This window comes from Lepidothrix coronata, unplaced genomic scaffold (genome assembly GCF_001604755.1).
Source record: "Lepidothrix coronata isolate B3197 unplaced genomic scaffold, Lepidothrix_coronata-1.0 Scaffold52, whole genome shotgun sequence".
NCBI classification, from domain to species: domain Eukaryota; kingdom Metazoa; phylum Chordata; class Aves; order Passeriformes; family Pipridae; genus Lepidothrix; species Lepidothrix coronata.
Window position 1 is genome coordinate 1,840,425 of NW_016690232.1, and position 27,932 is coordinate 1,868,356.

The following is a 27,932-nucleotide window of genomic DNA, read 5'->3' on the forward strand; positions in this document are numbered from 1 at the left end:
TCCATCCCCATCCCCATCTCCATCCCCATCCCCTCCCGTTCCCTCCCGGCCCCGCCCCGTTCCCGCCCCTCCTCTCGCAGTGTTGGCGCCCCCTGGCGGCGGGCCGGGCCGGGCCGGGCGGGGCGTGTCCCGGCGCGGCGGAGGAAGCGGGGGCGTTGCGGCGCGGCCGTGTCCCTCCGCGCGGGCGGGCGCCCAGATCCCTCCGCCGAGCCCGTGGCGGCGGGAGCGGCCGTGGCCATGGCCCGCGGAGCGGGGCCCGCGCTCGCCGCGCTGCTCGCCCTGGTCCTGGCCGTGCTCCGCCGCGCCGAGCCCGCCGCCGGTGAGTGCCGGGGGGCGCGGGGCGGGCGGTGTGTGTGTGTGTGCGCGGAGCGAGGGGCTGCGCGGGGGCGGGGGGGACCGGCCCCACGCCTGCCGGCGATGGGCACCCGCGCCCGGGTGTCGCCGCGCGGGGGTTCGGTGCCGCCGGGGGTCGGTGTGCGCGGCCCCCGGTGCGGGCGGGGGCGGCGGGCTGAGCGCCCGCGGGAGCCGCGCTCCCGTGGGAACGGCGCTCCCGGGGGAGCCGCTCCCCCGCGGCACCCACGCGCGGCGGGAAAGCCGCCCCTGGCTGGCGGAGCGTGGCGGGGATGGATGTGCCGCTGCTGCTCCCGGAGAGAGCTGCAGGGCTGGGCTTTAAAAACGCGGGGAGAAAATGGTTTGCGGCGCCCGGCGCTCCGCATACCTGAGCACCGAGCCTTTGTTGGGGGCATTCCTGCACACACGGAGGGAATCTCTACGTGTCCTCCTCCTCCTCTTTTTAGTCGGTCCAGGCGTGATGAAGCCATGTGTGCACATCTGGGGAAAGCGCCGCTTTTTGTCACTGTTCCCCCTTTCGCGCTGGCGTTTTCAGTATGTTTTACAGCTGGGCTGGATCACTGGTCCATAGACATAACTGGTGGGTTCTGGTGGATCTCCTGCTCCTGGAGTAAAGCTTGTGTAGCCTTGCAGCACGTTAAAGCTATCGAGGACCAGCAGTGACTTCTCATTCCTTCTTTTTACTCCTGAGAGGCTGGATTGCTTTTCAGATGACTTGAGAACAGTGCAGCGATGGAAGAAGGTGTTAGTGGGAGTTGTTTAGGGCATGAGCGCGAGCAAGACAGTGATAATTAGTTTTGTTGTTCGGTATGGTTAGGAGTGGAAATTGTTGTCTGCAGAGCTTTAACCACTTCTGCCGGTTTGGACACAGAGTAGTCGGTCAATCAGTCGATCTGTTTTGACTTTGAAATGGTCATTATTTGTCTCCTGGGAGAAATGTTATTGTTTTTTTTTTTCCAGTAAGCCCCTCTGAAATCTGACTTAGTTCTACTAATATGTTGCAAGAAGATGGTTGGAGTTAAAAAAAGCTGTTTTCCCGAACGTGTTTTGGCCAGGTTTGCTCAAAAGGGGCTGGAAAATTAAAGGGTCTTTCAAGTGTAGGTGTCTTATAAATTCAGAAATATGTTTTCTTGCTAGGGTAGAGGTATGGTGCATAGTAGAACTGTTATTTCTGGAAATGGCTTACATGGTAAGATGTAAGATGGCAAAATACTATTTTTGTGAAGACCAAATGTCATGTGCACTTATTAAATCTGTACTTTATATACCAGCAATTTACCAGCTTATTGCTGGCCCTACTGGTTCCTTCTCTGATGGGCTGAGAGGAGAAATAGCTGTGGCATCACTTGTTGTCACTTGCCTGGGTATGGACACCTGTAAGGCTGGTTGAGGTCTTCCCATTCTGCCAAAGTTTTTGGCTTTGTGGGTGAAATCTCTTTCCAGGCTGAAAGTGACTCCTGTTTTTCATGAGATACTGACCTGCATCTTGTTCTTGGGAGTGGGAGCTGTGGCTTGAATTAATGGGAAAGGGAAAGATGAAATCACCGAAAGGGTATTTTCAGGTGCGTATTCAACTGGCTTGATGCTCTTGTGCAAGAAAGGGCAGGTACCTGATGTCAGCCCTCTTGGTCAATAAATAGGAGGCTCCTGGATGCACTAAACGCTATGGTTTGGACTACTCAGCCCTGCCTCATCACGCAAGCCCCATGGTGCAGTAACTTGCTTTTCCAGTTTAGTTTTGCAAAGGGCTGCAGTTGAAGGTGCAGTAAGCTGGGGTGGGGCAGCAACACCTGCGCTTTTGGTGAGGATACTCACCTGATAACTGGCTGTGAGAGATTCCCTTCGCTTCTGATCAGGCAGGAATCCTGGCTGTTAAGCCCACCCTAATTACCCACTGTCGTTAAGTCTTGAGTTCTGCCTCACCGGGCTGCTGTTGCCTGCCAGCCCGTGTTTCTAACAGGTTACAATGGATTTTTAATCAACGCTGCACTGGTGTGGACTGCAGTTTGAGGTCTTTAGCATTCAAACAGTGAAACTTTGGAGGACTTCAGATAATGCTGACAGCACTGATCTGCTTGTTACGGATTTGCTTATGGGAGAGCAAGTTGGACTTGATTTTCTGAAGGTGTTACTGTCTATCAAATTTGTTCTTATCAAAGATGCTGATTTAGACTTTCAAAAGGGAACACGATGAGAATCTGGTTAACTCCCATCACCTCCTGCAGGGCATCACTTAGTCAGATTAGAAATACGTGAAGATCCTCCTGCTGATGTTCTCAGGACTTGAATCCTTGGGAAAGGAGGACTCACGCCCTTGGTGGCATTTGGCATTCGAATATCTTATAGTGGATGGGTTGGGTTTTTGTCAGCCTTCACAGCTACTTCCCTTTTTTTTTTTTTTTTAATTTGTTGCTGTTGCAATAGGTGGGTGATTCCCTTCAGTAGGCTTTGGTCCTGTCCAGCTTCTCCTGTTTTCGAAAGTGGTGTCTGTGCCATGAGAGGGTATGGGTGGCTGGACTTTGAACCCAGGACAAGGAATAGGTGGAAAAGCAGCAGCAGGACTCTGGCAGTGTGTTTCTTCTGGACTTAAGATCAAAACCAAGCAGTCATGCTTTGTCACTCCAGATGTAACATCGTTTTATTTAAGTTTGTGCTCTTGGCTAATGACTGTTAAGTGGAGAATGGATACAGTGATTATTAATTCTCACCCATCCTTTGGGATGTGTTTGAGAAATGTTGGAGGAAAAAAGAAGCTTTCCTAAGCATCTGTGTTAAAAGGTCCTTTTGTGGATATATTATTAGTCTTTATGAATTCACTTTGAAATCATCTTGACAACAGAAGTCAAGGACTGTCAGTGCCCCCCTAGAAGAAACAGTGCTTACATCGTTCTAAACAGGGTCATCTGAGATCTGCAGAAATAATTGTCCGTTCTGTTTAGAAAATAATCTGTTCCTAGGGCACATGTCCTTTTTTTAGACTGCTGTGGGTATGAAAAAAGAGCTTTGTATCTCAAAATGGCACGGGCGTCTGCTGTTTGTTCCGTGCAGCAAGTCTTCATCTTGCTTCTCTGACAACACCCTGGATGGCTGCGGAAGCTCTGCTCAGCACAAGTAGTGGGATAACATTTCTGCACAGGCAAACATGCTTAATGTTCAAATTAATAGAGATTTAGTGCTGGAGAATGACGGAAGACTTTGGAGAAGAGGCGAGCATGGCTCCCGCCTGCCAGATTGCCATGGAAACACCAATACCTCTTCAGCTCTTTAATTGCCTTCCCTACATTTTTTTGTTGAAAACTTTTTTTTTTTTTTCCAACTAAGTGCTTTATGTTGCAGTTCTGGATTTTAGGCATTTTGGCTTTGTTTGGAAAACTGAAAATAGAGGAAGGCATGGAACAGCGGCTGTGTAAGGAGATGGAGAATATGGCGTCTGACAGTCTTCGAACTGTGTTATGAGTTCATCCTGAATTCAGTAGTATTATAATGTGAGCTTTTATCAGTAGTTTTTCAACAACAACAGTATCACATGAACTGTAGCTGCATCTAACATAAATAAGTCATCCTGTAGCTTCCTGGGCCCAAGACCCTGATGACGAAAGACTTCAACTCTACTTGTGAATTTGCATGATGGTCCTTAGCTCTGTTCATAGGAGGGCCAATTAGTAGTTTTTATGGTTCCTGGATGCTTGGAGGAGAGATCTGGAACAGATAATGTCAGGGCATGTAGTCAGATTTGCTGTTGGCATTCTTGAATTCAAAAAAATCTGATGAACTTCTGTAGCAGAATTTCTTCTTCTTTACTGGCTGGTTCTTCTGAAAGCCACTTTAATATTCTCTTCTCAAATTTTTTACACTTGTCTAGACACATTAGTGAAGGAAACCAGTTTAGATATTGGGATTTTCTCTCCCAAAAAGTATGGGGTGTTGGTTGACTGCCTGCACACTCCTCTGAGCTCTGCTTAGCTTGTTAGCTGATGAGTCTTGTGTTATCCAATCGATTTCAGGCTTTTGTGTGTAAAAACATTGGAGATGTCTTAATCTGATTAAAGCATTTTACTTTACAGACTATTTTCATGCCCTGTAGACAAGCTTTGTCCTTAACTACTGCCCTCTCTCTGTGAAGTGCAAACTGGTCAGCTTGTTTAAATTCCCCAAATGTTAACAGTTTCTAAATCTGAGCTGAGTATCAGGCTTCACCCCTTTTTCACAGTAAGGATTTTTACCAGTTTGCTTCCTTCCCCCTCTGTGTGGCTGCCATGGGATGATCTGTTCTTCAGAAAAAAAAGAAAAAGCTCTTTCCCTATTTTCAGCTAGCTGCTATTTACTATGGGTTCTTCCCTGGTATTATTTACTATGGGTTCTTCCCTGGTACGTAGTCTCACTGGAACTGTAATCTCTTGAGGTTAGTGAATAGTGTAATTAGTCCTTTGTGGTTTTCCTCCAGAATTTTGTTATCTTTTGTGTGTTTTCTCCATATGTGGAGTGCTGCTTACTCCTTACCAGCTTTCTCAGCAGTTGTTTGTGTGGTGCATGGTGCTGCTGTGGAGGGATTTTGTCCCTTTCTGCACATCGAGGACCTTCCTCCAGAATGTACCTCATGTTTCAGCATTTTCCTTTAACTGCTTTTTTCACGCTCTGTTTTTCCTGAAGGGAATCAGCAGCTGTTTTTTGCTTCCTTGGAATTTGAGACCCCCTCGATTTGTTGTGTAGCTGGCATTTCTGGCCATGCTGATGGTCGTCCTCTTCAGAGCTGATCCACCTCTGACAAACAACCTTGAGCATGAGATTTTCCATGCATCTTGTGTTGCTGTTGTTTGAGGGCTTCAAATCCTTTTCTCTCCTTTCTCTTAATACACAATGGGTAGCACAGTTGAAATGTCAGGCTGTTTCTCATGAGTCTCAGTAAAGACAGAAAATACACTGACTACTTAAAAGTTACTGAAACCTATTTTGCCCTTCGGTTTTCTTTCTGGTCTTAAATGTGTTTTTAGCCTGACTTTTTTTTTGTATGTTCAAGTAGATTGTTTTCCCCCCTCTCCCATGAGAAGTTTTGAACCTATGGACAAGTTTCAACCACAAATGACAAAGGTCTTGTTTCTGATACACTTAATGAAAAATTTATGGACAGAAAGAGGATATAGTGTCCTTCCAAGGAGAAAGCTGAGTTGCTGGTACAGCTATGTTCTCTACCAGAATGTCACTCTCCCCTTATTTACAGTAAAACCTTTGGTCAGAGCCTGCACCTTCTTAGATGCAGGATAATCAACCACAAAGCTACAGGAAACCAGCTTTATAAAGTCTCTTTTTCGCTGCATTGATTGTTTTGGTATTTTTCATTTTTATTTCTGCTTGACTTTTTCTGAATTTGTGGGCAAGGAGTTTCCTTTTAGTTACTTTCCTTTTAGTAGTTGTAACAAAGCCCTTTCAGACTTGCTCTGATTATGGATCTGTTTTCCTATATCAAAGCTCTTTTAAAAGCTGAACTCTGACGCAGCTTCTGATCTTAATCCTTCACTATTTCTTTTAATTTTCTAGCCTAGAAAATATCTGAATTTATAGTGGGCAGATAAAGTGTGGAAACCACATCACAACTTCCAGATCATCTTGGCATTGTAAAGAACAATGAGGCAGAAACAAAACTTTTCTTTTTCTCCTAGATTTGCTGTAACTGTCTCTTTAGCCAAAAAAATTAAACCTAGGTGACATTGTGTTCCAGTTAAGTGTGAGCTTTGGATTTGGGTGTTCAGAATCTCAACACTCTCTGTATGTAATCTGTGAGTAACGCTTTCTGCTTGTGCTTATTTCACAGCAGTGGCTATCTATTTTTCACTCTGGCCTTGGAAAATAGTTCTAAAAGGATGTTAAATGTCAGTTTAGAGTTTGCATCTCAGTGCAGGGACGTGCAGCATTTGTATGGACTCCAGGCTGGGTTGTATTGCTAATAGTGTCCGTCTCGCCTGCACTTAGAGCCCTTATCTGAGAAATCCTTCAAACTCAGCCACGATGACTGCCAGAAATTGGGTACTCCTTTCACAAATGTTGGCCTGCCCAGTTCATGAGAAGCCAGTCTTTCAAAAATCGTGGGGTGTCTTCCCAATAGTCCCTAAAGGGACTGATAAAAATTATGAAGCAATTGAGTACCTGAGAAAGCCACGGGATTTCCCCTTGACAACCTGCTGGCGTGTGGGAGCAAGCCTTCCACCGCACCAGGGTGTGAGGGCTGGAAACGTCACTGCTTGTGCTTGGTCTGGGCTATCCCAGCTTCTGGTGGTCTTGGTGGTTTTGTCAAGCTGTGGCAAGTCCAGAAAACCACCTAACAATTCACCATTTCTGTTTTTGTTAAACGCAGAAGAAAACTGTCAGAATCAACATGTTGGACTCAAAGCCTTGACAGAGTGCTGGTGCTCTCTGTATGTGGCTTTATCTTTTCAAGACAAGGCTGTCTTCTCTCGTGCCTTACACACCAGAGTATTCCCAGTTAATGTAATGGGTGTAGTGAAACAAACTTTTTATGCTGCTGAGGTAAAGTTCCTGATACTGTTAACTCTTGAGCACAACATGGTAGAGTAGCAGAAAAGTAGCTTTTGAAGTAAGTAGTGTTGAAATGACATGTTTTGCATGCATTGTGAAATTGTGGAAGATATCATGAAATACAGGAAGACAGTGCTTTGTGCAAAGAAATGCTAATTTTACTGTGAGAACTGTAGTCTTCGATTTCCCTTGTGATTTCTGTTTTTTTTTTTTTTTAAAGAAATCACGTGGCTCTTTAATACTCATTTTAATATAGAATATGGTTACATTTACATTCACTTCAGCTTTAGTTGCATTTCAAAATATTTATTTTCAGCCTATTTTAGTCCAAAGCCGAAGACAAACACAAAAATATTTTGTACTTTTTCTTAGTGTCTTTCACTTCTGAGTTACTATAGACAAAATATATATTTAAAAATTTATTGCCCCGTTGTCTCTGTTAAAGAATTGTAAGGGCTGGTAGTAGTTTAATGACCTGCTAAACAGCAGTTCAAGGTGGGAATAATTTGTCAAAAACCTGGGCAAAAATTAATGGTTACTTTGCTAAATCCTCTCTGCTGTGTCTGTATTTGGCCCAGCAAGCCAAACTGGAATCACTTATTTGGATCCTTACTGTGACCCCAAAAGCCATCAGCCTCTTGTTCCCCTCCGTGCAGTTGTGCTGCAGGGTGTTTTTGGCCAAGTGCTAGTTAAGCTTTTACTATGTGGGTTACAAAATCAACTGGCTGCTCAGTTCTCACTGGGGACGCGGGTACTCGACGAGGTTACAAAATTGTGTTTGAAAGATTTGAGCACAAAAGGAATAATCCTCTGAGTATTTGCTTCACTGGCTCGATTGGTGTGAAAAGAATGAAAATTCAAGGTGGCGAGATGAGAATACCGAGCCTGCCTCCCCTCGTGGTTCTCTGAAATGTGGGAAGGCTGGCTTTAACCCTCCTCCATTTCCCTGGAGTAGCAGGGGTGGTGGGAGTTGTCGGAATCGTTACACTTTCTCTTGGACACAGTGCAGTTTCTCTTGGACACAGTGTAACCGAGCTCTGCTAACTGGAGCTAATCTTCGCTGTGAAAACAAGCTGCTGCAGTGTTAGACAGCAGCAGATGAAGTTGGGAGTCAAAGCCATGTGGATGTTGCCGTTAAATGGGATAAAAATTGTCAGACAGGTGCAAATCAGCGTAAGTGTTCTTGCCCTCTGTGGGAGGGAATGCCGTGCAAAATCCGTGTTAATATTTCGGTCGCTTGGTTACCCTGACCTCAGGGGTTATCTGAAAGGGGCTCAGAGTGGAATTTTGTTCATTTCCTGAGAGCTCTGCAGAAGCAGCGCCATCCAAGTGCCCCTTTTTCAGAAATCAAGTTAACAGCAATAAGCATACTTGTATTGTGGGAAACACTGATAATTTTCCTGGGGAACTGAGTTTAATTTAACTGTATTCTCTACAGGGGTTGCAAGCGTGAAACGTTCCTATAGTACCTCGTAGTGTGTGTGACCTGTTTATGTGCTCCAGGGTTATTGAGAAATAACACTTAAAGCTCTGGACAGCAGAACTAAAGTCTGTTCCAAGTTGTCCAATTGCTGGACTGAATTTGGGCTGGTTGCAGGGAGAGCTTAGTGGGACTGATGTGTTAACTCTTCTGTTTCTGAATCCCATTCCTTAGGTCACCAGTGTATCAACTTCAGTGGTGGTTTGGACCAGTTTTCCCTGGGGCCCCTTACTGAATTTGTATTGGAAATTTAATACCTCTTGGGGAAAGGAAAACAATCCTTAAAAAAAAAAAGGGAGGGGGAATCTGCCATACAGCAGCTGGCAGTTTAGGTGGTTGGGTATTATTGATGCCTGGAGGTGCCTGTAATTAAGATTGTTTAAATGCTTTCCCAAATACAAAAAGGTTGTGGAAATGAGGTCCATAAAGGCGTGGAATTGTTTGAGTTTGGGAGCCAGGAAACAGCATTGGAGGCTGGGAAGAGCTTGTGACTTCTTAATATGTGGATCAGTTTGGGATAAAACCCAGATGATCTGGTTCCAGGAGCTTTTATCTGCTAGTTTGGTGCTATTCAAATGGCAGGCTGTGGTCTAGTTGGACTGGCTAAATTTTTGTGGTTCCGGAGTGCACTCTGCTCCTGCAGGGTTTCATAATTCTCACCCTTCTGGTCACTTCAGAAATAGGCACCGAGTGCTGCTTCAGGTCCCTGTGATGGGACAAGCACTTGCCAGAGCTGGAGCTGATGTGTTGGTTCCATCTCTAGAGCTTCCACTAGATTTGGATAAAAATTGAGCAGCCGTGAATGGTATCATACTTAATGCCTTTTTAAAAACATAGCAGTGAAAATATTGAGTTTGAGTTAGAGTATCTCCTCCTTAGAAATACCAAATTCTTTGCTGAAAGTCGTTAACAGCTCTGATGTTTTCACTTGCTCTCAAACACAATTCTGTCTGAAATCAGAATGCCACAACAGTAGATGTTGCAGAAAATTCTGGATTGCTAGAGATGTTTGGCAGGTGAGCTCATGAGGGACGGATGGCCCTGTTTCAGTGCCAAGTGTTCCTAGAGATAGTAAAAAAGAATGAAAGAGTTTGAGACAAAATATTCTGTAAGAAGGCTTAGGGGTACTTGCCTCTCATTTCAGAGACTTTCAGTCCAGAATTTTGATCAGAAAGTAGTAACTGGGGACATTTAACCCAAAATATGCAGGTGCTGACATGAATACCTTTGTAGCTTGCTGAAATTACTGAATGCTTTGCTTTGAAAATCTACCTAACAGATATTCTGGAAAGATTTGGTTGCCTGATGAACAAATCTGTATTTGATTCTTCTTTCAGTCTGGCTCTTTTGATGCTGCCAGAGATGAAATTAAACTATGTGATTGTGTCTTTGTTTTTGTTCCAGTCCTATAAAATTTTCATTTACCCAAATATACTCATGAAGCTTTGACTTGACACGTATTGTGGCTACCGATTTGACTGTTTTCTTCTCTTTCAGCTTTGCAGTGTATGGATGATTCCAAGCCATGTGTTAATGAGGGAAAGTGCATTTCGTATCAAAACGGTACAGGATATTGCAAGTAAGTTGATTTCATTTCTTATCCATTTAATTACCAATCTTTCATTCAGGGTCCTAGCCAGAAAGGAAATGTGAATTCTTAAGATTTTCTTACTGGGCGCTTTCAGCGTAAGTTTTAGGACTGTTGATGCTTCTTGATAATGTGTTACTTCTTGTGTTCTAGCTTTTTGTAACATAAGAAATCGGGAATTCTTGGGTTTGGATCTTGTCAGTAGGATTTCTTTGCATTAAATGAGGAACCGAGGCCAAATCAATCATAGAGGTAAACTCTGTACCTTGTTTCCAGGCCCACAAGTTAAGCTGAAACTTGCTCTTCATCTTATAGCTTGCCTTACTTTGTAGAGCTTCAGCCCCAGTTTGAATATTTTTGTGGTTTTTCAGAACTATTCTGCACTTTGAAGCATCTCAGTTCCCTTCTACATGCTTAAGTGCAGGTAATATCTGGGAGTTGCAAAAACAAACCAACAAAACAATCCAAACAAACATCCTGGTTTGTTTTTATTATGTAATTGATTTTGGTAAACGTTGACACCCATCTTCAGTGGTGCCTTCACTTTGCTGCTGTGTGGAAAACTCATCAGCAGAAGCTTTGATAGGGTGTGTGGTGTCTGGACAATGATATCACATCTATTTAAATGTAGTTCACCTTTCAAACTGCAGTATTTGGATTTTGGGGTTTTTTTTTTAATGAAGGGATATTTTGTCAAAAGATGTATCCTCCTTGTTTGGCGGGTTTAATTTACTATGTCCGCAGTAAACAGATTATCTTCGAAACATTGTTTACTTCATCAGTGCAAGTTATGTAATTTTCTAGCATTCTAAATCACTATCTTAATGCTAGAATTCTTTAAATATTAGTGAGTTTTGTCTTATTGATTCAGCCTAGTTAACACACAGCTCTGCTCTTTACTGTTCTTTACACATCCGTCTTTCCTAGCCACAACCTTTAGTTCTCTATTAACGTGGTACATAAAACTCAATATACTTAAGTTGCACCTGTGACACACAAAGGGGAAATCACAATCTAATTTGAGGTTCTTCTCAGTTTCAAATCAATACCTGATGTGCTGGAAGGCCACAGAAAAGCAAATGTGTGACTTGCTATTCCGTGTAAGTCTCTTTTAAAATTTCTAACTCCTGCTGCTTCCCAGTCTTTTCCTTTCCATGGCTTTGTATTGATGTCGGCTGAAACGAGCTGCCCTTCTGAAAAGAAAGCTGGAACTCTTCCTGCTTTATGCTTGTATTTTGAGACTGAAACAAGAAATAGTGTGACGTTAGTAGGTCTTTCTGATGTGTACTTAAGCATGGTAGTCTGGAGCCAAAGAATGTAGGTCACAAGGAAGGTAATAAGACTGGTGTTGATGTTGGTGCTGCTTGTACCTTCCTAAGGATGTTTTCTTCAACTTGCATGTTTCTCTTAACCATGTCCTAACAATTGCTTCTTTTATAGTCTGAGTTTTTTCATCTGATTAACTTCTGTTCACTATTTGTAGTGCAGTCCAGATCTTGACACATTTCCCTCATTACAATGGCTGCTTTGACCACTCTTACATTTTTTAGTGCACAGAGTTATTTATAATTCTAATGTTGCCTTCCTCCTTCTTGTGCAGAGTGTTCTTGCAGGTTTTAAACCAACCCCTCCTTCAAGTAACAGCTCAGTTCCTTTGCAGGTGCCAGAGTAATTGGAAAGGACTGCATACAGAGATTAGTATGTGTCTGGTTTTTTTTTTGGTTGTGGCTCAAGAACTCTTTTTGCAGAAAGGAAGGAAAAAAGTAGCAAAACCCACCTCAGTTGTGGAGTCTCTACCTTTAGCAGCCTGATTCTTAGCATCCTGTTTTGGTTTTATCTTTTTTTTTTCTTTCCTGCACTATGAGGAACTCTGAATAGGGGAACTTTCAATCTGGTTTAGTAATGTAAACGACTTTCTGAATTTTTGATGGCTGTAAGAGTATAAATGTTTTTGCTCAGGAGACTGAATTTATTATTAAAACAAGCAACTTGGCTTCTGGCTCTGCAGGATCACTGAATGATTAGCAACATCTCCACCCCTTCCACTTTTTTCAAGTTATCTGCAGTACTTCCTCTGCTGAGCAATAAGTTATTGTAACAGGCTCTCTTCCTCCTTCTGTATCTCCTCTCAGCCGAGCTGTTTGTGGTAGTGTGTGGTCAGGCCATCCAGTCAATCTTGCTGTCTGTAAGAATCAAGCGAATGGCTGAGGGAGAACCTGCATCAGCAGAAATCAAATGTCATAAGACATGAGTAAGCACTGATAACAAAGCACCTAGTCTAGATATTTGGCCCAGCAGCTAATGGCAGCTTAGTGCTTAAACAGCTTTCTTAGTCCGAAAATCCTGTAGCATCTACTCCATTAAAAAAAAAAAAAAGAAGCTGATTTTCTACTAAGAAACCTTTATTATGGTGTATCTGGCATCTGTTATGGGAACAGTGATTGTAACCCTTCTAAGGAAGCAGGGGTTGGATCTTTATCAGATTGCTCTTGTGAGCGCCCTTTAAGTATCTCCGTTCCCTTGGTGACGCTGCTGGCCTATGGCTGTCGTTCCGTGGCACTGTTTGATAGAGTTCCTGACCTCTCCTGACCTTGATTTTATATTTAGAAAATTACACATTCCTGCGTTTGAATCTTCCAAGGCCAGATTTTTTTGTGTGAGAGCTCTTTCTATACTCATTCAGCGACCATACCATAGTGAAGGTGCAGGCCTTATTCCAAGGAATATGCCTGTATCTGCAGCAACATTGTAGAGGGCACCCATCCTTCCAAGCTTTTTAAGTCCTGCTTTGACAAAAAACAGTTTCAGTTCAGTTTGGAGTTTGGCTTTGCATTGCACTGTGATGGGTTTTTTTTGTTGTGAAGGTGGCTTTTTTTTTTTCCCCTCAAAGCATCTCCAGGCAGCCTTTTGCACACTGAGGTGTCAAGCATGAAGGAGTCTTCTGGCATCCTTTCATATCCAGTAAAGAAGTGGGATAACGATTCCTTATTGCTTAGTGCTAATTGTGAACATCACAGGAAAACTGTCTCTCGTCTTCCTGCTGCTGGATGACTGGGGAAGCAGTAGTAGGAAGAATCTGTGGGATAGTACTGTGAACTTGCAGTGTTTCTGCAGTTGCAGCAGGCTGGGAAGGAAGGTGTGGGTACAAGGAGCTATTTCAAGGACAAGCTAAGCAGAGATTTTGGCATCGCTGGCTGCTGTTTTCTGAGTGTAAGGATCTGCTCTGCAGGTGAATTTAGGATTGAGCAGTCCCTCTGTGCTTGGAGTGGGGCTGGGCCCTAAAGGAGAGTCTCTTAAATGATTTCTCCATGTTTGACAGCTGTGGCCTCTCCCAACTTCCCACCTCAGTGACAGGGAGCAGAAGCAAGACTGTGCCAGGGAGAGAAGCAGAAGTGGGAAGGGAGTTGACCTAGGGGTACTCCAAGGTTTAGGGAGGAAACTGGGCCTTGCTATTTCTCATGCTTGGCAGGCTTTGAAGATTGAATTTTTGACCTTAGGACTGTTGCAATTCATGTGTCCAGAAGGGATAGCCATAGCCCCGTATGAAACCAAGTACTGCTCTAACACTAAAGTGTTTTGTTAGTCCTGATGCTGTAAAAAAACCTCAGAGCTGTGCTTAGTCAAATGGGGAGACTGAGGTGCCAAAAGCACGGTCTCCTTCAGCACATCCTCTCGTGCCCCAAGCTGTCAGGGTTTGTGCAGCTTTGTGTGCTCCTCTCTCTTCAGCAAGCAGCGTTTTTCTCACCAGATGCAGAAGTTTGTGTACCTTTTACATTGCATGATAGAATTTTTACCTCTTATCTGCAGACTGGCAACAGGAGGACCTCAAATAATGCTAAACTCAACTCAGCAATAGCATGGCAGTAAGGGGCTTCTATCCCAGTTCTAACCATCAGTAATTCCGACACCCTCGCCAGGTTTTTTCCTACCTTTCCTTCCAGCTAGATCTTCATAAATTAATTTTAGCTTGGATTTAAGAGGACTTCTGGGGCTGAAGGCAAGATCCTAGACTGCAGCACTGCTTCTGAGACTGCAACTGATATCATCTTCTTAGGATCTGTCTCATGAGACTAATCCCTCCTAGACCAGTGAATGGGGAATACCCATAGGAGACCTTGTAGCAGGATGAGGTCTGAGAGTTTTCCAGAAGAGGCTAAATGCAGAAGTTGAAAAGTTGTCCCTTTCTGAGAATGGTCTGCCCTTTTCTGTTTCCTTCTGTCTCCTTTCAGAAGTTAAAGGAGACCCTTGAGACCAGGGCAGAGGAAAAAGGGAAGGGTACACACACTGTTAGCTTCAATTCTGGGAACAGAATTGTGACTTCAGTCACTCGGTCAAAATTTTCTGTTGTGCGGACCAAAAGCTGTTCAGTGCTCTGATGGGCAGAAAAAGCTGAACTAAACCTTGCCCGTTCAGACTGTGGCTGCTGTTGCTCCTCGGAGCACTGTGGAGTGGAACGCTGGAGAGGCACTTTCTGTGCACGAGGAACAATAGCTGTGTGGTGCTTTAAACGCAGAGCAGAGAGGCCGTCCCATCCCACAGTTTGCATTCAAAGTATGACGCATAAATGGGTGCCTTGAGACATGGGAAGGAGCCTTTGTAAAGCTAACCAGAGAATCCTGTTCTCCCTCCTGAGAGGAGGTGTAGGTGTGGGAGTCAGAACCTGGGAGCCAGAGGGAAGTCTGGTTAAAATCTGTAACAAAATAGCTGAGACCCTTCTCACGTTAGTCACCAGACTGCATTTTTTTTTCCCTCTCTGTTGAAGCATCTTCCAGTCAAAGAGAAGGGAGTATTGGGTTGAGGGGGGGGGGAGAAGCAAGACTACGAGGAAATTCTTCCCTTCGCTTTTTAAATGAAAACCATCTGCTTCCTTCTGTACATCTCCAGATGATATCATGGGCCTGAGTAGAAAACTCCCATGAAAATCAAACATCTGGAAGTCTGGTTAAAATTGTCTATAAGGTGCATTTGAAGAGACTGTCTTGTGAATGTGCCCAGGCAAATATAGTACGGCAGATGAGGAAGTTTTTCCAACAGACCAGACATACTTTCCAGAAGTCTGTTGAGAGCAGGAGAGAACTAAGTTTTGGAAGGTAACTTCAACGTGGTTTTGTGGCAGAAGAGCCAAAAGTGCAGCTTTCGTGAATCTTTTTACTTTCACTTGCAGCATTAGGTTGTTAGAGTGAATGCAGCTCTGTGGATTTGTGGATACTTCAAACTGGGATAAATACCTTCGTTTTGTTTTTACGTCTCTTGTTTAGCTCCATGAGAGCCTGAGCTAAGGCAAATGCAGGCTGGAGCTGAAAAGGAGGAGGGAAAAAAAAAAAAGGCTGAGCTCTAAAGTATTTGTGCTGGAAAGTAGCCCAGAGAGAGTAAAGGAGAAGCTTTAATTAGAAGCAGCTGCATAGCTGATGCAGCCCACAGGACATTTTCCCATTTCAAACTCTCTAGCTTTCAGAAATCATGATTTGAATTAAGTTGTATGTGAAATTTGTTCTTAAAAGATTAAATTCCTGTTGAAGTAGGTTAAGAGACCTCATGTGCTTCCAGAAAGTGCCAGAACAAACTTCATCTTCCTGTTTCTTTTTCTGAGTGTTAGATGGAAAACTGAGGAGAAACAGTGGCTTTTATTTGGAAAAGATTTGGTTTCCTGTTCTGAGCATGTCATTTGGAGCTGACACAAGCTGCTACAATTTTAAGCTGCTCTGTAGACAAGTGGCTTTTTTTTTTTTCCTCTCCTAAAGGGAACTTGAAAGAGTAGGATGGGATGAGAGCAGAGCAGGGGTGGTGGGAAGCTGGACTTGCTGTTGAGTTTAATCATATCCTTTAAAAAAGTCTGGACTTAGACTGCACTTTTGCAGTGTTTGCCTCTATTTTTAGAGGAACAACGTGGTGCCCAATGAATCCCCCATGAATCGGGAGCAAATATTTGCAGTTTTGTCTACACTGACATTTAGAACTAAATTACTAGTATTTGTGCCTAGAAATGTTGATGACAGGAGACATGGTTGAAAATCTGGACTGTAGGTTTTTTGTTCTGTAACATTCAAAAAGGCTTGCACTGAATTGCTGGAGGGGAAAGTTGCATAACTGTGTGACCAAGCACTTCTCCAGGGGGAGAACAAAATGGTGGGTACAGGGGCTGTGTGTACCTGACCTACCATCTTTCCACAGGCAGGCACATTCCCTCTGGCATAGTCTGTAAGGCCGAGCTAAAGTTAAAAGAGCTTTTGCTGTTCCCTACTGGAGCATTCCCTCATGTTTTTCTGATTAGCCTCAGAAGATACCAGAACAAGCCTGGTCTTGGAGCGCTTTTCAACTTTGTACCAGAACATTTGTGTACAAAATGCTGGGCTGTTTGTGGGTGATGGTTGTGTTGTCTCAGAGCACAGATCTCAGCTTTCCTTTTAAACTGTACCAGCAATATTCTTAATCAGTGTTGTCTAGGAGCAACAGTTAAATGCACTTTCCAGCATCTCTGAATGTTAGTGGGTGGGAGAGGAGACATATTTTGGTAGTTTGCTGCTTGTGGACTAAACATGAAATGTTCCTCTAGGCTTTCTGGTTTGCTTTACAGTCTTTCAATGAAAAATCACTTTAGGACTCAACTTCTAGGTGTGTTTTGGTTTATTTTGTAGTTGGTGGTGGAGTGGGTGGTGTTGGAGTAGCTCATTTGCCTTATGAGATGGCCTAGTTGGGGTTCTGTGAAGTTCTGGTTTGTTGCTCTTTCTTTCATGATAAAGAGAACTACAAGTGCGTGTCCTGTGCCTGTGGCCTTTAGTCCGAGGAGCTTGGTGCACTGCTGACACTGAGGACTGCTTAGCTGCCCAAATCCCCCATCACTGATGGTGGTAAAACCAGAAGGAATCCCTATGACCAAAACTTGTAAGGCTTCTGGGACTGAAGTTCAGTTTGTCTTTACACAATTGCTGGCTGCATATATAGATGTCCAGAGACATGATTTAACCGTGGTTACCCAGACGGTCTGTGAGCAGAGCCAGCCAGTGCACCGTGTGCAGGCTTGAATGCCGTGGGAGTCGAGCAGTCCTCCAGCTTCTGGCACAGCCGTCTTCGCTGGGTGCCAGATTTCTCTGTGATTGAGCTCCTACAAAGCTGTGCTGTAGCCCGCTGGCGTTTGGACTGATTTCCAACCTGGATCGAGGAGGGATTTGGGATGTTAAAGGAAGTCTATAGAACTGCTGTGGCTTAGGCCCAGAATACCCGAAGCCTCTTGTGTGATGTGGCTGCAGCTCGCGCTGACCGACAGCCTTCGGCTGTTACACCAAGGGTGGCACAGGAGGCAGAGGATACTCTGCATGGGTATTGTCTCAGGATTTGCTTTCTGTAACTTTATTAATCCTGCCTCGCCTTGCAAAATCTCTTCTTTCATGTCTGCTCTTGGGTATGAAGTTGAAAGTATTAAGATACGGTGAAAGGAGCCTAATTTGGGTGTGGGCAATGGTAAATTACAATTACGCACATCTATTATGTGACTTTCCTGCTTTACACATACGGCTAAAAAGCTAGTTAATAAATTTTAACATGAGAAAAAACAGTTGTGGTCATCTAGTAATGACCCCTTGCATAACTTGGATAATAACCTCTCTGAACAGCTTTGTTTGAACTAGCGTGCATACTCTTCCTGAAACAGCCAATCCTGGTGTTCTTTTAAACAAGCATGAGTGATGGAGAAATTCCACTGCAACCTTAAATGCGTTGTTCCAGTTGTTTCTCTCTGCTGCTGAGAGACTGTCTGTGTCTAAAGATATTACCCTATTTCTAATTTGAATTTATCTAGCTTCAACTTTTAAATGCTCATGTCTGTTATCCCTTGTGCTTTCTAGATTGGGAATTATTGCTAAATATGAGTTTTTGTAGGTACTTGGAGCTTTTGGTTAGCTGTCTCATTCCTTTTTGATAAATAGACTGAGCTTTTCATTGTGGCCAGTTTTCTATTAATCATTACTACTGGCTTCTTTGAATTCACTTCAGCTCTTCCTTCTTGAAGAGCAAACACCAGAACTCATGTAATGGTTGTGCCAAGCATTTATCAGGTATAGCATAATCTCATTTATTCCTACTTTGATATTTGCTGTTTGTCCATGTAAAGTATTCCTGGCCAAATGTCTCACTAGGAATTCACTTTTATCTGACTGTTAGGACTCCCCAGAGCAAGTATGTCATTCCCAGATCAGTCTACTCTTTTGAGAGGGTTGCTGTGTATGTTTTGTTTCTAGATGTGTGACTTAGCAGTTCTAAAGTGCATTTTGGGTGCTGACTGCCTTGTTAAGCCATTCATCTTACTCTGGTCTATCAGGAATTTGTCTTCTCTCTTACCTGTGTGTTTGACCAGCATTGAGGTTTTCTGTTGTTAATCATAGATAGGCGTGTTGAATAGCATAGGAACAAAGGCAGATCCCTGTAGGATTCTGTGACTTTGATTTTTCAGCTGAATTGTAAAGCCTATCCAGTTAGGTGTGGTGTTCTGTTGTGGTGGGTTTTATTTGGTGTTGGTTGTTGGTTGGTTGGTTTTGGTTTTCTTTCCCCTTCCAATCAACCATACACTTTTAAGTGCTTAAGGAAAAGAGAGCCTTTCTGCTGATACATTCACGTGTGAGGACTAACTTGAGACTTTGTGTATTTCTTGCAGTTGCAGTCTCCTCCCTTTAGGTTTGAGTAACTCATTGATTTAATAATTGCACCTCTCCTGATCTGGAACAAAGCATATCTAGTGTTCACCTCTGACTTTTTTTTAAAGTGAAATACATGTTCTCCCAGGCTGTGTGTGTATATCTTGGGTTACTCACCAGTTAACGTGTAGCTGTGCACTATAGAAAAAACTGCAAGTGGACAGTCCTGTATGTTAGATGTTACTTTTATGCAGGGCATACCCTTGCAGCTTTCTGCTACCTGAAAGAAGCAAATGGGACTGTGGGTGATGCAGAGGTGGGCTTTGCAGGCTTGCTTGCCTGCATCCTTTATCTCTGGAAGTTAAATGGAAAATCTGTGGTACAAAGGCCAGCTAAAAGATGGATTACAGCTGACAAGCGTAGTCAGACTGTATTGACATAAGTTTAGGTTAGAGAGAAATAACTGCAATTATTCTGCAGTCGGAGATCTTTGTATAAAATATTGCCCTGGTTGTAGATAGTGTGTGTGTACTCGTTTTTCTGTGGGAGACAGAGGAACAATGACCTTGTCGTTAGGGTACTAGCCAGGGGCGTGGGAGACCTGACTGCAGTGCTTGTGTTGCTATTTGAGTGCAGGCTTCAGCATGTCACAGTCCCAGATGCACTTATCAACATGAGGATAACAGTATATTCCTGTCTCACGGGAGTGTTGTGGAGAAAGATCTGCTACAGATCTTCAGGTCCCCAGACACTTCATTTCTACAGTGTTTATAAATATTGCGAAAGATGGATAATACCTGGTGTTAATACCTATTATACTGCTTGATTTTGTTCTAGAAAAGGATGCTTGTTAGAATGGGAGTAGGTGCAAGGAGTTGTTATTCAGCAACTCTTTAACACTTAGGCTTTTACTGAAGTTTTGAAGGGAAGTGCAAGAACGAGGTTCTGCATTTGATATAACTGTGATTGAATGTGGTGCTTATTTATTTTGTAACAAGCGATTTCACAACTTGAACTTAAGTTTTCAGTGATCTCATTTGAGACAGTCCCACAGGAAGTCCCTGTTACATCTGTGATGTTAATGTTTAGGTTTGTTAGTGTTACTGTTAATTATGGCAAGTTTCAAGACTTTCAGTGGCCATGGAACTTCCATTCCTGAAATCTTCCCAGGACAGCAAGGCTTCAGGTGAGTGTGCTGCAATTCATTTCTTCTCTGTTGCAGGTGTCGAGAAGGCTTTCTTGGAGACTACTGTCAGTACAGAAACCCCTGTGAGAGCAATACCTGTAAGAACGGGGGAACTTGTGAAGTTGCCTCTCTGATAGGAAAGCCTACCTGCAAGTGTGCTCCAGGATTCACGGGAGAGGACTGTCAGTACTCAGAATCACACCTCTGCTACGTGTCCCAGCCCTGCCTGAATGGAGGAACTTGTCATCCCCTCGGCCAGGAAACGTACGAGTGTGTCTGTCCTCCAGGTTACACAGGTGGGCTTCTGCATTTGTACCTCCAGACTCCCTCCTTGGTGAATTGCTTCATCCTGGAATGTTCTGGGCCAGCAGTAATATGCTCTCAAATTTTCTAACTCCAGCACAAAAAAATGAGAGGAAGTCTAAATGACTGCATGACCAAAAAAAGCAAAGGGGAATAGGGACTCAAACTCCCTACCCTTTACACGTCAGCAGAAAAACATTTGGATCTTGTAGGGTTGTCCATGTGGGAAAACTGAGTGCAGAAGCTACTCTGGAGTGGCTGTTACACTTTGAATTCAGAGTCTAGTTTCTAGGGAAAAAAGACAGCAAATTTGTCCAGCAAAAGCTTTCTGTGGGAAAAACTATAATTGGATGCCTGAGGGGAGAAGCATGGAAACTTACTCTTTTCACTCTTGAAGGGCATGTAGAAGAAGAGTGACTGTCAGTGTATAGTATGATTTCAGGTCATGGGTTACTTTTATAAATCACAACATTCTATATCTTGCTGCTACCTTGTAAATGACTTCATACTGTAACCGCAAGTGAATTTTCGTTTCAAATGTAATGCTGTAAAATGCAGACATCAGTTTTCCTGTGATAATACAAAGATTTAATACACTAATAATTTTGAGGTAGCATGAAAAAAAGTGCTATTTTCCACAGAAATAACGTTTTGTTAATCTGTCTCGGTTCCCTACAGGAAGGGATTGCCAGTGGATTGATGCCTGCACATCTCAGCCTTGTGCCAATGGGAGTACATGTACTGTGTCTGGAAATAAGTTCTCCTGCGTCTGTCTGTCAGGCTACACCGGCCCGAAGTGTGAGATAGATGTGAATGAGTGTGTCACACCAGGGCTTTGCCAGCATGGTGGGACCTGTGTCAATTTGCCCGGTTCCTACCGCTGCCAGTGCAAGCCAGGCTACACAGGGCACCGCTGCGAGAGCGTGTATGTGCCGTGCTCCCCGTCGCCCTGCATGAATGGAGGGACCTGTCATCAAACAAGTGACTTCACCTTCGAGTGCAACTGCCTACCAGGTAAATGCTTCGGAGTGCTTGGCTTTGGAGCCTTGTCTCTGCACTCCTCTCTGTGTTCTTCCGAAAGCTTCTCTTGGAGCTTGTGTGTGATACGTCTGTAGTGGAAGGTAGAAGGGAGAGAAAGCTCAGCAAGGCGGGAAGCTCTGCTAGGATGTTAATTTCTGAGTGCTGGAATTTCATAATGTGGAAGGGAAGGAAAGGGAAGGCAGCTGGAAATGGCAAATTTATTTGGAACCCGATTAGAGGAAGAGAATCAAATAGGTAAGAACTATGAGGTAGATTCAAGGAGGTTAGGATGGTATCTCCTAATGCCTATTTGGAATGCAAAATGCCAATAACACAAGCCTCTATAAATACATAGTTTTGTGTCAGTAAAGGCCACAGTTAACTGAATGAATGTGTATCTTTCTCCTTCTGTCTTTACCCCTAAAACACATTATCTTCCTTTTCTATTATCTTCCTTTTTTTCTTCTCCAGTTCCTCCAAATCTAACAAGATATCATTTCCAACTCACCACACCTTTTTTGTCTCCAAATAAATGATTACTGCTTGTTTTCTGATGCTGTTGGCTGCCCCGAGTTCATCCACAGCAGGGATGATGTGCTTGCTCAGGATCACGGGCGGCGTTGGTTTTGTGTGTCAAGCTGGGCTCTGGTCACCAAGGCACCCGTCTCTACATGTGACCTTATGTCACCTGCTTGGGAGCCCTGGTGGTCTCATCCTTCTTGCTCCCTATCCACTTGTCATACTCGACCACAGAGCAGTACTAGTCGTCTTTGCATATCAGAGTATTTTTAGGCTGATATTTTTTTACTGAGTAATTCAACTCCATGGGAAACTGATTGTTTGGAAATGCTTTTGACTAGACTTCCTACTTAAGTGTATTGCAGTCTGGCATACAAGCAGTTGGTGTGTGGTAATCTGGAAAAGTAAACTCTCCCCCCTTAAGCCTTTCTCTGTTGTTATTTATGTGAAAGATGTAGCTGCCATATACTGTTTAGGATGAATGTAGAATGAGGGTCTTCTCATGAGGATCATTTGGAGTCACAGGTATGTGTGGAAAGTGCATTTAGAACTTGTGAAAAATGTTCACTTTTTGGAGATCTTTTCTTGAGGTGTTGACTCACATGACCTTAAATGTACATTGCCAACCTTAGCAAGTGGCTGCTCAACAACTTCCTTGGTTGCCTGAGCAAGCATGTAACTTTGAAGAATTTATCAAAGTCGATCTTAAAATAGAAGGATAGATCTTTATTTTTCGAAGCAATTATTTCTAACTATGCTTGAAGAAAGAGTGCTTTGAAAATGCTGGTGTCTTAACTAACACTTCCTCTCAAGGAATTTATTGCTTTTCTGCTTTGCATCCTTTTAAAATGAAATTATAAACCAAGTATCTCTGGATTAACAGTCACAATCAGAATTTCAGAATTTTCTGAAAGTCATATCTGTTTAGCCAGTTCAAGGACTTTAAGGCCTCATGTGGGATCAGTATGGTGGGGGGAAGAAGTGGGGAAGATGAAATTGGAGGGACTTCATCCTGTAAAGCTGATAAGACAGTTTGCTTTAGTGATTCCCTTACAGACATACAAGACTGAGTAGAAGCAGATTTTCCCTTAGACAAGTGTGTGGGCTGGCTGAACTATGGTCAGGAAATGAAAATGAGATTACTGTAGTAACAGCTACACATCTACACTGCTCACACATTTTGGATCATTAGCTGCTTTTTTTGACTTCTTACACAATGTGTATAGTGGGGTTGAGTTAATGCAGCTTTGAGAGCCTTCACGTCTGTATTTCCTGTATTTGTTTGAGTTGGCCATGCTGTTTTGCTAGCTTGGATTTTTAAAACTAGTCATTTGAAAAAGAGCAAAAAAGGGAGCTGTTGTAGAGGCCCGAATGCTTACAGTAGACTCTGATAAAGGCAAGGCACTCAGCCATTTCTTCCCCCTTGGCACAGAGCAGAATTTCTGAAGTGTTGGAAAAGGTTTTGTCTGGGAAGGAAAGGTCAGCAGAAAGAGAAGAGAAATGGTGGCCTGTCACGCCTAGGGAGGATGTGAACAAGGCCTGCTCCTCTGCAAGAGTGTGCCAGGATTATGGACTAGAAATTCCTTTTTGGCCTCCCTCTCTGAATTGGAGCAACGCCGATGATACTGTGACTATAAATGGAATTGCTCTAGCCCTTCTGGACTGCCTTAAGATGTTGCCATCACTCAGGGTTATGACCACAGATGCAGGAGGCATCTCAAACTGCTGGAGTGGTTTTTGATATGATTTTGCATCTTGTGACCTGTAAAACTACTTTGAAGAAACTGTTCAAGCAGCAATTTAGGCATAATTAAGCTACTTCTGGCCTGGCCCTGAAATGGTTTCTTGTTTCCTGTAGACATTTTCTTCTTGGCTTTTCAGCGAATTTAGTTTTTTATAAATGCAGATACATGAGAATAAGAACTTGAAAATGTAGGAAAGCCCTAGAACCTGGAGTTACATGTCACAGCAGCCTTTTCTGCTGGTGCACAAGTACTGTGTATGTCACTTGTGGGTGTGCACAAACAAATCTTGCATTGGGTGATTAATGAAGTCATGTGTGTTAAGTCGTAATTTGAGGGCGAGTGTAAAGTGGAGTTATATATACTGTCACTATTGCATGTGTCTGAAAGGTAACCTCATTTTCTATCCATCTGGTGTAATCATTTTTCCTCTGGGCTTTGTTGATTTAGGTAGAAATGGGATTGCAGACAAGTGAGCATGTTAGGTCAATCATAACAGAGTAGTAGTGACAAAAATATTTCCTTGAAAGAGACTTAACCTGAAGCATTAGCAACTCCTTTAAATAGAAGAATGAGCTTGTAGTTATAAATATTTGACAAAAAAGGAGTTCATTTGGCAACTAACCTTTAATGGAATGTTAAACAAGTCAATAGAGGAAGTTCTTAGCTGGGAAAGTGATTATTCATTGTTATCCATCAAAATAATTACCCATTAACTAAGATAAGGACCCAAGGGAATTCCAAGGGCTTGTTCAGGAAACGATCTGTCAGGCTGGAGCAGGCTGTTTATGAGAGCTGGAACACTTCCTGGGAAGAGGAAGTAACCTCACGCCGGTTCCTAGCGGAGCGTCACGCTGTGCCATGCAGTGAGCATCACCAGTGGGGCCCAACACATGCTGAATTTCCATGGCAGGAAGACTCTGCTTGCTGGGATTTGGAGATGAGCACCCTCCTGTGGGCTGTGAGGTTCTCCATGCCAGCAGCCCCGGGGTATACCAGGTGGAATGTGTGCCCTCGTGCTGCAGATGAGTTGACTCTCTGACCTGGAGTAGCCCAGCTCAGTTTTAGCAGTCTACATCCCTAATTTCCCTTCATCGGGCCCTAAGTCTGGCAACAACTTGATGTTTTCGTTCAGGTGTCCCCATTACTAATTGGTCCTGCAGAAAAGTCCGAGGTGTAATTTATAGGTTGAAATAATGCTAAGGAGTAAGATTTGAAGGGAATTGGGCCTGGTGCTCTGGAATGGGGTGGAGATTTCAGATGACATAGGAATAAAGTTATCTGCTTGTGTCAGTTTTTGTACTACGGGAGGAACAACATGCTGTTAGCAGTGGGAATGCTTTTCCCCTTGAGGTTCTCATTCCTTAGTTTGTTCTTGGAGATACAGAGCAAAAGTCAGGATGTGTATTCCAAACTATTCTCGTGCAGGGAGAAAGCAAAGGACAAAAAGCGAGTCCCAGCACAGAGGGGAACAGGAAATAGAGTCAGGTGTCCAAATACATCAAAACAGTGAACTCTGTGGCTTTCTGGAAAAGAATCAGATTATATAACTGCGAAACTAGATCCTGGGATCCAGCTAGAAAAAAGCTCACGTATCTCAGAGCAACTTCATGCTTGTCATGCTCAAATGTAGGTGTGTTGGCCCAGGCAGCCATGACTCTAAAGGGCTGATTTTAAGAATGAAATCTAAACTTCACTAGGACAGGTTCATTTACAAACTAAGCAGATTGCAGTATTGCAGTGTAAGGGGGGCTTGAAGGGGACACAAAAATCATCCTTTACAGCTTTTAGGTGTTATGAAAGTAAGCCACAATTGTTCTTCAGAGTAAGACAAATTTAAAGGGAACTTGGGAAGTTACCAAAAAAACCAAACTTTTATTTTCTTCAGCTGTGCAATCAACATAGTGTTGTCTTCCCCGTTTCAAGCCTTCCTGATTCCCTTTCTGTTGGAGATGTCTTTTGACTGAGCACACTTGTCTGTGTGTCATTTCTCTTGAACCTTTTTACTGCCTTGCCTTTTTTTCTTTTTTATAAGCTCTTTTTTCTTGTCTCAATTCTACTGTCATTATTGCTATCCTCCAGCTTTTAGTGTGGGAGTAATGGTTTTCTACATTTGTGTGAGATGTTTGAGGACCAGCTCTTTGGTGGTAGTGTAAGTGGTTAAAATGTGAAAATATGCAATGGCTTGGTGAGGTTTTTAGTATTGGGGTGACTTCGGTGCTTTATTATTTCTCAGAATCACTGGGCCACTTTAAATTTGTGTGAAGTACAGTGAGATTCATTTCTAAATAAATGCTTGCTGTCAGGAGTTCATTTATTAGAAAGTAGGGTTGGTCTTCATATTGTCAGTACTGAAGGGATAAAAACTTTAACTTTGTGTCTTTGTGGTTCTGGGTGTATTTCCATGCTGATCACGTGCTGGTGTGAGTGCAATCTGTGGTCAGTGGGATGATTCCTCTCAAGCTGAAACACAAGCTGATAGAACACCCCTGCATTTTACAGCTGGGCCTTTGCTCATGCTTGGTAGCTTTATATAATATTCAACATAGGGGTCTGATACTAATTGAATTCCTTTGTTGTTGTTCCTCAGCAGCTTTTGCCAGGAAGGTGCTGCTGTAATGATTAGAATTCAGGCTTATATTGTATTTCCTCTTAGTTTTAAGCTTTCCTACTGTCATGACGTTTCTAGGATCTTGGGTGGAGGTCAGAAGGGCTGTGAAGGCAGAGAGTAATATTGAAGGTCTTTTGGTTTGGGTTTTGTGTGGTTTTTTGTGGGGGGTTTTTTTGGTTTGTTTCTTTTTAATGTTGAATGCTGTTCCTTGCTGATGGATGCTAATGCGCTCGATACAGCTTGGAACCAGCACTTCTCATCGCTTCTGACTCACCTGTACAGTTGGAGAAATTCAAGAGATGGGGATACACACGAATCACCTAAGTCTCTTGAGAGTAGCAGTAGTCTGGAGAAGCTGCCTCAGAGATTTATAGTCTCATCTCATCTGCCACACAGCATGATCTGCGCTGGACCAGATGTTGCTCAGAGGGTCTGTGTGACTTGACACAGATGTTATGGAAACGTCTGGAACAGGGCATCAAAAGTAGAGGGGTTAAAGCATAATTCTGGATGAGAGAACTCTGTCATGGTAATATTACATTCCAAAGCAGTGAAGAGGCAGAGCTGATGTTTTAAATTAACATGTGTGTTCTGGAATCATTTACTTCATCCACATTAGCATGCATCCACTTGTGCTTTGATAAATAGCGCTCTCATCGAGCAGAAATAGCAGGTTTATTTAATGAAGCATGAACTAAATCAGCAGGGGAAATCAAGGGGAAGACAGATCATTGAAAACTCCCTCCCCTAATGTATCCACTTCTTTGAAAAGGAGAGGGAGATCTAGCAAGGATGATTTGTCAGTGTGGCTATCTTCATTAGAAGCTTGGGTTTTCATTGGGGAAGGGTTTCTGGTTTTTGGTTAGGGCTTAGTGTGTAAGCATCACTTAGGTGGTGGCTAATTTGTTGATTGACTGACTTGTGTAATACCAAAGAGGGCTGGATCAGGAATTTAGAAGCTCATTTTGAAAGCATGAAAGATCTTTCTTTGACGTTGCCAAGGCAGGCTGTGTTGAACTATTCATGACATGAACGCCAGGCACTTTTTTGCCATGGGAAAAGCTTGTCCTTGCTGATGCTCTAACTGCAGCTTGGTGGGCAGTGACAAGCTTATCTCATAGTAAACTGTCTTGGTCTTGCTTTGAATGGTTTTTGAATGGTTTGCTTTGAATGACAGTGCTCCTTAGTCACTTAAAGAGAAAATCCTTGTGTTTTCTGGTTGTGAAAACATATTTGGCTGTCTACCCACGGTAGTAGTGTTTTAACTATGTCATCTGACCTGCATGCTATTAGCAAAGGCATTCAACAGAGTCTCTGTTCAACGTGCTACATGGAGGTTCCTCAGGATTAGGTTAACAGGGCGAATGTTTAAAGAAGAAAAGAGGGCAAGCTGCATGAGGGGTGAATTCTCTTCAAAAGAGGTGGGAAGCCCATTTCATTCTGCTGTGTCTGTGCTTTGTCCAGGTTTCGAGGGAACCGTCTGTGGCCACAACGTTGACGACTGCCCGAATCACAAGTGCCTGAACGGGGGTGTCTGTGTGGATGGTGTGAACACCTACAACTGCCGCTGCCCGCCCCAGTGGACAGGTATGTGCTGGACAAAACACACACGGGGCTTGTGGCCTTCGCCGAGGCACAGCAGGAGTTCTGCCCAGCTGAATGCAGAGCACGGCTGTGCCTGTTCCTGCACCCCTGACAGAAAACTGCATCAAAGCCACCACGGTGGAGGGCAATTTCCCACTGCAGTATTCCAAGCATGCATGCATGGATTGGCAGACAGGTACTGTGATTCCTGAGCTGCAACACAGAGCTGCACCTCTTGTATGGATTACTTCACAAGGGGATGTATGTTTTCCAAGAGTACAGAACGTGGCTTTGCTGTTGCAGGTGTGTGCACATTGCTGATACATTTGGGGGTAATTTTAACCTAATAATAGTAATGCTGCTGAGGAACAGAGCAAATCTGAAAGGAGG

General features: G+C 43.5%; 1 protein-coding gene across 1 annotated transcript in view; it reads left to right on the forward strand.

The window, feature by feature from the left end:
• Positions 1-237: 237 nt before the first annotated feature.
• The window catches only part of NOTCH2 (notch 2), an 85,237-nt gene continuing 57,542 nt past the window's right edge, over positions 238-27,932 (forward strand). The window contains exons 1-5 of the mRNA XM_017815861.1: positions 238-319; positions 9,860-9,941; positions 19,800-20,059; positions 20,745-21,080; positions 27,423-27,545. Of these exons, the coding sequence (XP_017671350.1) occupies positions 238-319; positions 9,860-9,941; positions 19,800-20,059; positions 20,745-21,080; positions 27,423-27,545 (883 nt within the window). The remainder of the gene's footprint in view (positions 320-9,859; positions 9,942-19,799; positions 20,060-20,744; positions 21,081-27,422; positions 27,546-27,932) is intronic.